At 38.8% G+C, this 14,960-nt stretch overlaps 1 protein-coding gene across 8 annotated transcripts in view; it reads right to left on the minus strand.

Annotated features, from left to right (window-relative positions):
- The window catches only part of LEF1 (lymphoid enhancer binding factor 1), a 112,261-nt gene that overhangs the window by 95,654 nt on the left and 1,647 nt on the right, over nucleotides 1-14,960 (minus strand). For 4 of the 8 annotated variants that reach the window (XM_033106374.1, XM_033106375.1, XM_033106373.1 and 1 more), the window contains exons 2-3: nucleotides 12,553-12,619; nucleotides 10,966-11,099 (exon numbers count right to left, since the gene is read on the minus strand). In XM_033106374.1, coding sequence (XP_032962265.1) covers nucleotides 10,966-11,099; nucleotides 12,553-12,619 — 201 coding nt within the window. Of the gene's footprint in view, nucleotides 1-10,965; nucleotides 11,100-12,552; nucleotides 12,620-13,238; nucleotides 13,311-13,910; nucleotides 14,455-14,960 lie in introns of those variants that run through there. The other 4 variants (XM_033106379.1, XM_033106378.1, XM_033106377.1 and 1 more) reach the window with 4 other exon arrangements.

Genomic DNA, 14,960 nt, shown 5'->3' on the forward strand with positions numbered 1-14,960 from the left:
GGATTTAGGAAAGGGTTTAAGGTACAGGTCTGGAAATGTAGTTGAATCGTAAACTGCAAGGTAGGGCAGTGAGGAGGCAAGTCTTGAAAGGTACATGGTCCAGACTGTAGTAAGCTTTGACAATAATGCTAACAAATGTTTTATTCTGTAGTCAGTAGAAGCACTCAGGGAGGAAACTTCCTGAGGCCTGACTAGAAATAAACAGAGTGCCAGTGGTCTCCATGAGGAACAGGACTGGACAAGGCTGAGTGGAGAGGAAAGGGAACTCCCGGGGCCAAAGCACCCAACTTCGAGTCCAAGTTTCACTGCTCTTTTGGTGTGAGACTTTGTGAAAGTCACTTAGGTTATCTGACCTCAGTTAAGTTATTGGACATCTACTGGGTCAGTGTTTCTCCAAACCTTACTTCAGGTAACAATCAATAAAGTAACTTGTTAAAAGTGCAAATGCATGACCTGCCTGCAGTTTCTGGTTTAGGACATTTGCACAGGGGCCCAGGTGTCTGCCTTTTAAACAAGAACACAAGTAATTTGGTTGCAGTGGGTCCCCCTTCCAGAAACACTACTACTAAACAGAGGGCTGTGTACTTCCACAAGTAGAAAAGGTGGCAGTCTATGTTGCAGAAGAAACCAAGGTTCAGAGAGAGTAAGTAACTGGCTGAAGAACACACAGCTAGTCAGTAACAGAGCACTGTGGTCTAGATCTGACTCCAGCAGCAGGGCTCTGCAGCAGCGCCTGTCATATGTGCAGGCTGTGTTACCATTACTGCCCTGTGTACCGGTGGCAGTGATGGCAATAAGAAATTACAGGCTGATCGCTATGATCAAGGACGAGGACTAAGGAGATAACCAGCCTCTCCTTCTCTCCTCCTCCTTAGCCTGGCCACACAGGAGGAATTTCTGCTCTCTTGGCAGTGGCGGTCGCCATTCTCTCCCCCACTCCCTCATTCCCTTTCCACAGGGAACAGCTACTCATGTCTGGTGACTGGGAGAAAAATCTGGGCAAGGACGGACTGATTCTTGGTTCTCTCTTTTGGGGCCAGCTTGCCCAAGCATGGGTTTGTTTTCATCTCCAGTTCTACAGGAGGTAAACCCCCGCCTCTGTTGAGGAGGCCTGTAGCTTAGTGGTGTGTTCTATTTGGGGAAGTCCAAGGAAGTCCAAATTCAAGTCATAGTTCAAGCCACATTCTCCAATCCAGCCTTTTTAATAATTCAGCTGATATTCTGCTCTCCATCTGTCCGACTTTTTGACTATTGCTGGACTTATTCTTGACTGGAAGAAGGCATGAAAATTACTGACCTCAAAAGACCCATCACAACCAAATTTGAACATAATCAAGAACATACTTTAATACTGACTTTAATGAATGTTTTTTAAGGTTAATTTGCAATGTTCAGTTAACCAAATTATAAAAGCGCATTGCCTTTGACTCTACAATTCTATTTCTAGCAATTTATTTTCCAAAGAAATAAAATCTGTGTCAAGGTTTAGTTAGAAACTATGCATTTTATCATTACATTGCTTAAGACGGGAAAAGGTGATAGATACCACCTGAGTATCTACCAAAAGACTAATTAGATAACCACTGAAAATTATGTACAGAAGGGTAAAAAAAAAGGTATCCTCTATAATATTGGTGTGGGGGCGAAGCAAGTTACAAAATGGTATATTATGTTCCCATTGCCATGAACGCATACTATATATTGTATATCTTTATGTATATTTCTATATGTTCATAGGAAGCATTCTAAAGACCACAAGCAAGTTTTAAGAGTGATCATGTCTGAGAATAGGATCCTGGGGATTTAATATTTGCTATTCCTTTTGCTCATCTAAGTTTTCTAATTTTTCTAATGAACATTTATTTACTTATTTTTTTACTTATTTATTTATTTACTTATTTATTTATTTACTTATTTACTTATTTACTTATTTATTTATTTATTTATTTATTTATTGAACTTATGGAGGGCGCAGCTCACAGTGGCCCTTGCGGGGATTGAACCGGCAACCTTGGTGCTACCAGCACCATGCTCTAACCAACTGAGCTAAGTGGCCACCCCGAAAACGTATTGATTTTCAATGAATTTTTTTTTTTTAACTTTCATAAAGATAGTTAAGTATTACGGAAAAGAAACTTCCAACAAAATTATCAAAATAATAATTGCTTTTCTGTTTTACATTTTAATCAATATTATGATTCATTAAGAAGTGTTGTATATTCTGAAATGCAAATATGGTTGCCATTATTAATGAAAATAAGTTTTTAGACCTAAGGAGGGACGTTGACTCTACAACTTATTAAATTGAGGCAGATTACTGCTGTCCCTGAGGATAGGCCCTTATCTTTAATATGGAGATTATAACATCCACCCACAGTTTTCAGTTAGGATTAAATTAGATAAATATGTAAACTGCCTAGCACAGTATCTGGCACAATTACCTTTAAAAAAAAAAAGGTAATTGTTTTCCCTTTCAAAAAAACAAACTCTTCAGTTTTAAATTAAAGCTTTTAGTATATACATAAAAATGAACAAAAACCAATTTAAACACTGTTTAGAAGACCTAATTCTTTTCCTAACCCTGCTGGCTAGCTAACTGATTAGCCCAACTATAGTAAACGTATTTTTACTTTGGTACTTTGGGCTTGTTCCAAACTTAAAAAACCTAAGTGCTGGTAGTCAAGACAAGGCCTAACACACTTGAAATAAGATTACAGTACCTCTTCCTTTTATCCAGACCATCTGAACGAGTGCACCAAAATACTATGTGATCACAATTATTACAAGGTATAATATATACTGTTAAAAATGAAAGACTTCTGTACCAAAAAAGCTGACTCCATGTTGAAATATATTTAGCATTCATTGGGTTTTATTGAAAAAGAAATCTTGAAAGGATGCAAGCCGGAATTTTCCATGAAGCCAGAAAAACAGGGATTTCTCTTTGCTGCCCAGCCAACATATTCCCTTGGACCTGATCCTTTTAGGTGCCGGGAGAGCTACAAAGATTTAAGTTAGAGGAAAATTCAAACGAGGAGAAAGTAACTTGCTTGTTGTCCTCCATATTCACGTGGCTCTTAAAGAGTTCCTCTCTCTGTAATTTTTGCGAAAACAGGAGGGGAGAACAGACCCAGCTCCTAAAGGATTAAGGGGGAAAAAAGTCTCCTAACCAAAAATATATTCTTACTCCCATTCAAGGAGTCTTTAAGAGTTATCTGGCAATTTCCTATAAAATATTACAAGGATACGAGATTTTTAACAAATATGAAACTTAGAAACCTGTTCCCTCACACATTTCATTCCCTTAGAAGACTATGGTGCTAACGAGGAAAATGAGGTGCTCTCCTAATAATTAGGAGAGAAAATGGAGCCCAAAAGAAGAGAACCACTTCTGTAAGGGACATAATGACTACTCCCAGATTTTTTATTTATGCAAATATTTTCTAAAGGTTAATGTAAGGCCTTCACTCAGTGTTCAAATCCAGGTTAGCCTGGTTGCACAGTAAGAACCAAAACTTTCTTCTCTTTCTTATTTACTTCCTGGATACAGCCAAGCACCTCTTGTGGCTGCAGAATTCCCACCAGGTGGGGACCAGGGCACTGGCTTTCACCATCTGAGACTCATGCTTTGCTCCCTTAGCTGGAAAGCTGAATGTTTTCCCAGGCTTTGTGCCATTTGAATTTCACATCAACCATATAAGGTAGGTAAGCTAGATACTAATATGACATTTTGTAAATGAGAAACCAAAGGCTGATAGAGGTTAAATATCTTCCCAAGGCTCTTAGAGGAGGGCGACAGACTTGGTACTAGGCTCAGGCTTCACAGGGACTGCTTACCTCTACCTAATGAAGACTCAAAAATTTTGTCCTCTATATTGCAGAGGATATTATCAATTTACAACACAAACTGGCCTAGAAAAGTCAGCAATGATGCTGCCATATCATATGTATTGGAAAAGAACACAGACTATTTTTTAAAGAATTTTTTATATATGAAAATATCTCAAGTGTTACAGAAAAAAAATGTCCTTTCTACCAGGGAAAGAATAAAAATGAATTGAAAAGCATAATATGATACTAAAACATAATTGAACATGGTTTTCTTTTTATTACTATTATATTTCCATCTCAAGCACCCTTCTGAAAAGAAGCATTTCAATCATCTTCTCTTCTTCAATTAGGTTTCTAGGACCTAAGTAAGAGATAAGTACTTCTTATGATCAGTCCTCATAGGAGAGTCCATTCCCACTCTTTTTACTCTCTCAGTGAGCTCCAGAGCTGACTGCTTTTAGCTGTTACTTGAAAACTTTAACATTCTATAAAAAGCGACTTTGACTTTCTCATGAAAGACATTGGTTTAATGTCTTTTTCATTGATGCTACAGAGAAAAGGTAAAACATTAAAATAATAAGGATTATTTAGCAGACACTTTCAGATTCTGCTTTTCACCTAGTACTTGGTTTGATAAAGACAGATCTTTTGCAAATATCCAAAAAAACATACACAAAAAATTTCTGGTACGTTTTCTATTCAGTAAATCTACTGAAGTGTCTATTCTGTGCTTGGCTGAATGTAACTATTTTAACATTCATCAGTAGTCTCGCGTTACTTAACTAGATGATCAACTATCATCAACAGTTGATAGGTTTCATTGCAAAATTTTTCAGGATTAAAAAATATAAAAGGACTTACAGAAAATATCTTAGAATGTCAGCTTTTAAAATTTTGTTTTGGTAACTGTTTCATTCAGAAGCTGACAATAATAAAAGAACATTAAAGCTACACTAGAGCCACTCCTCTTTTTATATTATAGAGCCTTCCCGCCACCCTGCCCTCATTCAACCTTTCTCTATGTTGAATAAAGTAGCAATAGGTCTCCTTTTAAAAGTGAATATAACATCAACAATACATTACTATGATGAAGATCAAAACTTGGTTCTACAAAACTGCTAAGTTCCATATAAGATTATTTGTGAGCATAGCTAGAAACAATGGTCAAGAATCATTTTTTAGAGTCTACTTGCCCCTAGTTTGCTGCAAAAATAAAACACATTTCTAGACCCTCTGTGATGCAACATCTCTGCCCGTTATAGTTCTCAGTCAGATGGGGGAGAGGGAACAGGTAACCCAAACCTGTTTGCTCTGTAATACTTCTGCAAATTTCCCGCTACCCACTGAAGGCAGGTGAGTACCATTCCTATGGATAATTTCAGCAGGTTTAGAGGTTTCGCTAGAGTGCATATTGTGTGCAAATGTAGTATAATCCTCTCAACAGCCTTGGTCTACAGACAGTCCAAGCTAGATTGGCTGCATTACCAAAATCTCTGAAGTTAGCAACAACTGTTCACTATCTATGCTCAACTCCCCACTCTCCTCTTTGGTGCATTTCAAACCCCAACCCCTGGTGTTTGCTGTTGGTTTCTAGGTCATTTTCTGGCTTTGCACTTCCAAATCTTAGAGACTGGATCATTTATTTGCCTAAAATGACTTAAGAGCTTATAGCAGAGTCTACAGTTCCTAGACTGTGACTTCATAAAGTCACAATATTTAAAAGTGATCATGAATCTAAAATATATTTTCAAAATTACTTAAATAAAGTCCAAAGACTGCCTTTTCCAAATGAGTAAGGACCCACTGGGACAGTACAAAGCAGTACTAATTCTCTTGATTGCTACAGTACTAGCTTTCCACAGACTGGCTCAGTTTGGCATAACCACTTAAATAGTAACTTTAAAGACACAAGTTTTAAATGAATATCTTCTTTTAAAAAACCTTCAGTCCCATGACAGCAGCACCTATGTAACACTGAGCTCTACTTTGCCCCAAAATAAAACAGATGTGCTTTTCTGCTGGCTCACAGACAGTGCTGGCACATTTTGTCTTTAAATTCCAAATCTATCGAGAAATCAAAGGGAAACCAGTTTTGTAAAAATTCTAATCATGTCTATAATACATAAATGAGGAACAAAAGGAATCAGAGAGGAATAGAATGATCCGATTGCTTAAAAAAAAACTCAGTCACATAAACCAAAAATGGTTCTACCTAAAAAACTAACAGGATTACTTAAAAAACAAAACAAAACCAAAACAAGACTCAAGAACTACAAAATGTTCTCAGTTAATATTATGGAAGTGTAATTGTGAGGTTACAAGCTGAAGTCCAGAGAGACCCATCTGTGAGACCCAATCTCTGTCCTCTTAAATCACACACGAGTCTTTGACCACAAGAGACCGGATCAAAAAATAATGGGGTTGATGAGAGCAAGTCAGGACCTGTATGGGGGCAGGGACAGGGTACTTCAAAGAGCAAGCTTTTCTGCAGGTTGGCTCAATGGCCTTGTTTTAGTGAAACTGGGTCGTTCTCATGTTTTTATGAATAAACAAGAAATTTCTGGGGTCATTTCAACAAAGCACATCTGAATAAGGACCATACCCTTGCCGCACCAGTCATGCTCCTGAGAGGCCACGCACAGTGAGGCCCCCGGGATACCAGAATAAGCAAACTGTTGGTCCTAAGATAGCTAAGGTACCTGAAGGGAGAATGGCAATAGTGTCCAATTATTCTTTCTGTGAGCCTTGCCCAACTCTGTAGCAGTACAATTAAGAGTGAATTAAACAGAAGAGTCTATATTCTCCTATGTTAGGAGAATAAGAGCCACATATTCTCCTAACATCCACATTCAAATTTGAAACAGAATACACTTTCTAAAACTCAGCTTCTACTGTACTTGAGGTAAAGAAGAAATTTTAATACACTTAGCTTCAAAAAGTATACAACTTAGATAAGAAAATTAAACATAATTTATCAGTAAGTCAAATTAAGTAGCTCCTTGCAGTAAAGTGAAAAGACACTCTGCCTTAAAAATCATGCTCAAAATACAAGCCATAGTCTCCTCTGCACTTAAATTAATTTTTTTCCGTGATTATTTTCTAATTTATGTAGCAGTGGAATATACAGTGATTTAGGTGAAAGCTTACTGATTAGACATATCCACCTTAGTTCCTTAAGCCCAGATGTCAAAAATGACAAAAATCAAATTTTGGATGTTTGCAAGCAAATATAAATGTGTGTGTGGGGTAAGACAATGTTATAATAGCTATAATTCTGTTCATCAGAAAGCCAAATGTTGATTCCCTTCAGGTAAAAACCATACAATAGAACTCAAACTAATGAGTCCTTCAAAATAATGAAAAAGAAACCCTGAAACATTTCAATAGCAACGTCTAATAAAAATAAGGAAAGAAAGATGAAATGCAAACACAAACATCTTCCTTTCCGACCTAAAAATCCATCTTCAGAAAGGTCACAAGGAAACCAATACATGTCGTCTGTCTGCAGCACTGTGGTGACCAGGTACTACTGTGGTTGGCACAACTCAGCTGCAACGTTTGCTGTAGCTTCCTGCACCAAGCCCACAGCTTTTCCCTCCCCTGAGCCAGCTGAAGAGAAATGAGACATTTCTCTTGTTTCTCTTTCTCTGTTTCTCGTCAAAGGTGTTAAACATTTGGACTGTGTGAGGGACAAATGGGAGCTTGACACCTAAGATGAATAACCCAGTGCACAGGCCAGTGGGAACTTTCACTGTGTGAAAGCCAGTCAAGCTCACTGCTCCCAGGGTATTCAGGCACGGCAGTGCCAGGACCCCAAGCATGGAGTTACGAACAACGTTTTCTTTTAATATGAACCTCTACCACTGGCCTACAGGGGTTTTCATAAATAACACTCTGAGAAGGAAAAGCTTGGGGCTATGTGTGCTTTTAATGCACTCATCAGGGTCTTTGCTCTGACATACTTCACAGGCTTCTGCATCTTCTTCTATGAAGACAATTCAAGGTTTAAGAACTCACACAGACACCAAACGTGTTATCCATTAGAGGTGCTTTCTTGTTATGCCTATTTTATCTCTGATCTAAGAATTCTTACTTAAAATTCTGTGAGACACCCATTCCCAAGATTTCTGGTATAGACACACCTCTAAGAATTCCAGTTCTGGAAGGATGTGATTAGCCAATTAAAATTCCCCTCTGAAGTAAAAAAGCTGGATTGGTGAAGGTGCTTCTCCTGAGTAGGTAATAATGTATGTAGGTCATAGGTAAAACTCTGCGATCATACATATGTCAGTTTGTCTAAAAAAAGAACAAAAGCATATAGAATTTTTAGGATGAGCTACCAGCAGAAACATCTGTGTGTGACTTGCCAATGGCAGGTATTCTCTGGGTGACCTGCAGTTACTACAAACGGAAGATTCTGTGTGGGGAAGGGGCCTTCAGAGCCCTTCCCACCCCCAGATGTTTTTCGAGTCCTAACACCTGCAGGCAGCAGATGCAGTAAACAAGCAGTTGTTTGTAATGCAAATTCCAGCATCAGGGATGCCTCAGGGCAGCTCCCACTTTAAGCCCAAACACAAATGGTCACCCTGCTCCTGACATCTCAGATTAAAACCTATCACTATGGATTCAGTTACACAAACACTCCTCTTGCTGAGGACAAAGTTAGAGACCAAGAAGGCAGAAGTGTGGTTAGGGGTGTAGGAGAGAGGCTGCCTTCCGGTTAAAGTGTTTTGGGTCTCAGACACGTTAAAAACAGCTGTTAGGTATTAAAAACCAAAGACTGCAACTCACTTTGGTCCGACCTTAAAAAAAAAAAAAAAAATTGGACATAGCCTTGTGGTTAAAGCTGAAAAGCTTCTGGAATTATGCGAGCTGCAGAATATTGCAAGAAAAAGTGCCTAAAATAAATATGTCCTAAAATGTTTAACAATAAAGCAAAGCAGCAGATAACAGGGTAAGGTAACTGTTTCCTGACCACACCCCTCTCCTCCACTCTACACCTACCAATATTTATTCTGGCCACAAATCTTTCCTAAACAATGAATGACTGTTCAGCTTACTGACCTCAAAATTTTAATACATACATACACTAACAATAAATAGCTTCCATTCTATCAAAATCTCAAAATGATTAATACACCAAGGGACAGGAGAAAAAGCTGGAAAGACCTAAGGCAGAAAATGCTAGTTGAAAGAGGAAGAGAAGCTTAATTTTCAATATGCTTAGGGATCATTTATAAATACCAATAGATTTTTATTATATTGACTTAAAAAATTGTTTTGAAAGGAAAAGTAGCTGACCTATAGAATAAAAGCCACACAAATATTTATTAAGCATTAACCATGTGCACAGCCAAAGAGTATAAGATTGTTTTGGTGGCTCTTTTCTACTGTTAACCAAGTCAGAAACTATAATCTAGATTTGTCAGAAAGATTTTTTGTTGTTCTAAAAAGGCTTTCAACAGCAATCTTCAATTATTCCTTATCTAAAACATATTCTCCTTCTCCTCCAGAAAAAAACCCAACAAAACAAAGCAGCCCAACTATAAAATACCTGATATGTTAGCATATTTAGTTCAACAAATATAAAGCTTCCTACAGATTTTTAAAACTCAGAAGCATTTATTTGGGGGTGGCCTACAATTATTAAACTATATTTACTTTTATTAGTTCATCCACTTTTTAGGTACGAGATTCATATATACCACACAGACATCTCTGTCATTAAATATTTAAAAAGCCTTTTAAAATAAAATGTGAAATCACTATTTCCTATAACAACCATCATCACAAGATCTCCAGTATCACCACTTTAACCACTATATGAAAATTAGAAAAATCGCATTCCCTATTTGAAAGGTCAAACATCTTTTTGAAATTTGTGGAAAAATAATTAAAGTAACTTCTAAATCACAGCACCCACAAAAAGTTATATTTTATATACCTATCATTTCAACAGTGGAGTACTGAGGATAATCAAGATAACACAAATACCCTTGTGTGTATGAGCCATTCCTCTCTGCTATTTTGGTAAATTTTCTCCATCCCAGATTCTGTTCACTAAGGTATTAACAGCAGTACTTTCCCCAGATGTCTGTGACTGATTTTTTTCACCTGGTGGAAGGACTGGGCCAAGGCAAAGATCATAGGTTGGTTCCTTTTTACGATCCTGAATTGGACTCTCAGGAGGGCCAGGTAGACTGAAATTCTAATCCCCAAGACCCAGACATCCATGCTTTTCATTGGCATGTAGGTGGTGGAGAGAGAGTGAGGTGGAATGAAGGTAAATATATTGATGGAGCAGTAAAAATCTCTACAGGCAAGGACGATTCTCAGGGAGTACCCATCACCAGCACGTCTCACAATCACATTCTACACAAGTTACAGTTGAGATGCTCTCTTACTATATGAGTGATGTTTCTACTTCCCAGCAAGAGAAATATCGTCAAGTAACAGATCTGAAATTCTTCCCAGTGTTACACATTTGCATCATGCAGTTTTAATGCCACTGCGTTTTTGGAACTTGGAAAATTAACTGAAAGTTACCTGAACCACGAGATAAAAAGAACAATTTTTACTAGGGTTATCTTCAAGTGATGCTTTCTCAACAATTGATAATAAAGTAAAAATAGCTGATCTCAAGTGATCTGAAAGAAACATTAGCTAATACACTAACACAAGACACTGTTTTAAAAGCTGAAATAACACTCCAAATGTTCAACTCCCAATGAGCCAAAGTAGTTCTGATTCTGGATAGCTTATGGCTGTGAAAGCTATACAGTACTTAGATAACGGAAAGATTAAATCAATTTTTTCCTCTCATCAGCACAGAAAGCACAATACTTATAAAATTATAAATTTGTTGATTTAATTTCATTTGATTTCATGATAACTGGTGATCTGTTATTTATTAATCTTAACCAACAAGCCAAAAGCTAAAATTCCCAGCGCAAGACATCAAAGTTAGCCTCTTTTAAGACAGCCATTCCTCATAACAGGTCTTACTTAGCAAAAACTAGTCATATATAATGAAAAGCATTTCCAATGTGTTTAAAAACAAAACAAAATATTTTGCCGCAATACAAATTAATTTGCTCTTCTGAAAATAATTTGCAACATGAGCAAGTTACTCACTGTTCTCGGGATGGGTGGAGAAAGAGATCCATTTGACATGTATGGGTCATTATTCATATTTGGCATCATTATGTACCCGGAATAACTCGAGTAGGAGGGTCCCTTGTTGTAGAGGCCTCCATCTGGATGCTTTCCTGAGAGAATTCAAAGAACAATCAATGATGCACTGGCTTCCTTTTTATATCACTGTATTTTTCATCTGAAAATCTACTAGTTCTATGACAAATCAGATCTTACATAAAAGAGTTGTTTACAAAATACTGTAACTGAATTATTATGCTCTATTTTAGATTGACAGCATTTATTCTCTTAAATGGCTTAGCAGTGAACCAGATGTTCTAAAAACATGTGGTTCAATTTACTTCCACTACTGACTAGTGTTTTTACAAAAATAAGTGTTATCCATCTAACTTAATTTGTTCTAATACTAACAAAGTGGAGTAAGAAATAGAGACACATGAAAGAACACACACAAACCTAAAGCTGTAATATAAATATATTAGGCCATCTAGCTATTCACATACATATATATTTATACACTGGAAGTTATGCTGTACCTCATAGGCAAACTCAAAAATTCTACCCCAGCTTCCAGATTTCTAGAAAATTTCTAGATTTTACTGAGGGAGAGAGTTATAGCTAGTGTAAGGGCAACTACCCAAATTTATGAAGGATTAACTCCAGGAAACTCAATTTTATGTGCTACACTTACATCATTTTCCCAAAGTAATTTGCGTGTGTTCAGTATATACATTTCTTCTCTTTAATCTGTGTAACTACTTTGTAGCTCAAAAGGAAGCCTGATATTACAGTTCTCTTCCCTTCTCCTGGCTGACATATTGTATGTACAAACACTTCATTCTGGTCAGGCCAATTGTAAATAATTAAAGGAGAACAGAAATGCAGACTGTCTGACAAGGAAACCCTACAGATTCCTTGGTTCTTTTAAAGTCACAGGGAGCTCCTCTTAAATCTAAAAAATATATACAATTTGTAAAGTTTTGAGCAAGATCAGAAATGAAGAGAAAGTCTATCATGTTTCATATGCATAATTCCTAATTTTAGAATAAAGTGTTATATTTTTACAAGTTAGATTCTGCTTTGCTGAGCTACATTTAGTCTGCATTCACTGCCTTTCTTCTCACTGTAACTGGAAACAGCAATTTCACAAACGAAAATCCATTTGACACTATTCATGTTGTAAAATAAACTGGTGTAAACTGTCACTCTTTACACCAATTGTCAACAACGCAAGAAAAAATGCTCAAGACAAAGCCAATTAGAACTTCAGGTAAAATGAGGAAAAGAGGAAAACTCATGATAATGACATTTGCTCTTCTACAAAAAATCTGGAAGCCAACTGAAATCAAAAGGCTCCTAACTCATTCAAAGACAGTTTTTAAATTACATAAATATATATTAGACATAAGCATGAAGTTTCCTGGGTTTTCTTTTCCATCTTGTTAAAATAGTGGGCACAGTCTTATCACATCTCATCCCAGTTTCTTGGACTCAAAACAGCAAAACACTTATATTCACAAATTGCACATGTTAAACAATAGTTGGAAGAAACAGAATTAGTCTTACCGTCATCAGGGTGTTCTCTGCCCTTGTCGTGGTAGGACTCCTGAGAGGTTTGTGCTTGTCTGGCCACCTAACATCATGAATGCCCATCCCCAAAAGAAAGAAAATCACCTTAGAGTTTGTGAAAATACTGATAGAAGTGTGTATCCACTGGTAACTCAAAGCAGGAGCATTAGATGCAACTTAGTCTACCCGTTTTATTAATCTACTAGGTGTAGGCTAGGGTTGAGTCCTGGGAAATCTTTTTCTTTTTAACATGTCCAGAGGGTGTCAAAAAATGTATACACATTTTAAGAAAGGAAAAAACTGTATTAAAATTGTAATACTCAATATATACCGATAACAAAAGATGAACACAAGTCATGCGTATACCTTTTTTTTTTGGCACCCCCCAGTATTTTTGACTCATTATTATCTACTCAGGACTAGAAAAAGTATAAATAATAATAAGAAAATAATAATAATATAGTAAATTTGGGAAAGACCCACATGCTGTACTGACTGCTGTTTGCTAAAACACATCAAGGCTACTGGGATGCCTAATACGATAGCAGTTTGAGTTAATGGAGTTGATCGTTTTGATAGCTTCTTCAATCTGTTTATTTGAATCAGATCTAATTAAAAGCAGGCTGAAATATCATTGTTCAACTGAAAATGGCATTGTAAATAAAAACAAGCCAACTACTCACAGAAGCCACTGTCCCAAGCCAGTCCCAGCAGGAGCTCCACTCCTTACAACCTACCATGGCTGGCTGAGTGCAAGCTTACAAGAGAAAAGTGAACTACTCTGTGGTTAAAGAAAGGAAAATTTGAGAGTCGGGTTTAGACATCTAAAAGGTAGCCCAGCTAATATCAGTTCTGGTAACCACCATCCACCCAGGCTCAACCACGTGCTAATCAGTGGTGTTACCCCTTCACTATCTTCCTTGGGGCTGCCCCATGCCCACTTACCACCATGGCAAAGATTAACAGAGCCCTAATATCTGGATTCTGGGCTTCAAATGCGGTGCTCTTCTTTCCAGAGCAGAAACACACAGAAAATGTGAAATGGTGGCAAATTAAGTTATTGAATAGAAAGGACAGCAAAATGGATAGAAAGAGGCTTCTCTACAAATAGGAGAGTTTGGCCTCTGAGATGTTTGGATGTTATTTGGTTCTTTGGACACGTGTCCCCCAATGCCCTCCTCCCCCCAATACACATATAGTCACAAACCTTTTAAGTGGGGTCGGGTGCACCCTAGACCCCCCCCCACGTCCCCCTCAAATTGGCATGTTGGGATGAAAGAATCAGAGAATAAAGAACACCCTTATATGTTTTCCTTAGAACCCAGGCCCCCAAGCCTTCCAAAATGCGTACTCACCCCTGCCATTGGGATAAAGAAGGTAACTCTGAGGTGTTCTTAAACGCCTTGTTTAAAACCCCAAATGCCCCCGCCCCCAAAACCACAGGGTTTCTTTTTGGGGGTAGAAGGATTCCATTTAAGGACAAAGGGTATACCCTCGAAGTTTCTTTGGAGGGAAAAAGCGTTGGTGAAATCATTTGAGTGTCAGAACTTTTCTACCGGATTTCCTCCAAAGCGTTTCCCAGCTGTTGAACAAGAGTGGCCAGTGGAGTGTCGGGTATCAGGGTCCATCCGCCCACCCCCAACCCCTTCTGAAGCTCTCGCGCGGCCTGAAATAGCCCTTCCGCGCGGTCCCGCTCGCGGCTTTCTCTCGCTGGCACCCACGTGTCTCTATTTACTCTACTCGGGTTACCAGCGCTATCGCCTGCCGCGGGCCAGGAGATCTGATAAAGCTCTTTCCACCCTCCCCTGAGTGGGTGCCCTGGCTTCCGCCGCATCTCCACTGACTCGCCTGTCTTCTGCATAGATTTAAGTCCTGATCCGGGGCCAATCTAACCTCAAATACAAGCGCTTAAAAAAAAAAGTGACTTGTGTAGGAGAAAATTAGTGTTGCGGGCGGTACTTGCGAGGGCCCCCTGGGTTGGATCGGCTCCGCGCGCCCACGGCTCTCGCGCTGGGACTACAGCGGCCGAAGGGACCGAGCCTCGCACGCCCCCCACCCGCCCAGGCGCAAGGCCCCTCCGCCGGCCGGCTCCGCGCGAGCCCCGCTCAGCGGCAGTTGGACCGGCCCCGCCTGTCCCCGGCCCACGCCCGCCTCCCCTTCCTCTCCGCCTGTGGCTCTGCTCGTCTCTACCTAAGCCTTTGGCGGTTTAACGCACTTTTGCAGACAGCTACCGAGAGATAGCGGGTGCACTTTGTTTTCCGTCCTACGGAAGAACTTCTCAGTTTAGACATCCCTGCTTTAATGCATTGCACCCTCAACGCCACTGAAAACTACGAAGGCCAAACATGTTAAGGTCAGCTTGTCCTGCCCGCAAACCAACGGTTTAGCCACCGAACCCCAAACGG

Source organism: Rhinolophus ferrumequinum, chromosome 5 (assembly GCF_004115265.2).
Source record: "Rhinolophus ferrumequinum isolate MPI-CBG mRhiFer1 chromosome 5, mRhiFer1_v1.p, whole genome shotgun sequence".
In the NCBI taxonomy this organism is placed as follows: domain Eukaryota; kingdom Metazoa; phylum Chordata; class Mammalia; order Chiroptera; family Rhinolophidae; genus Rhinolophus; species Rhinolophus ferrumequinum.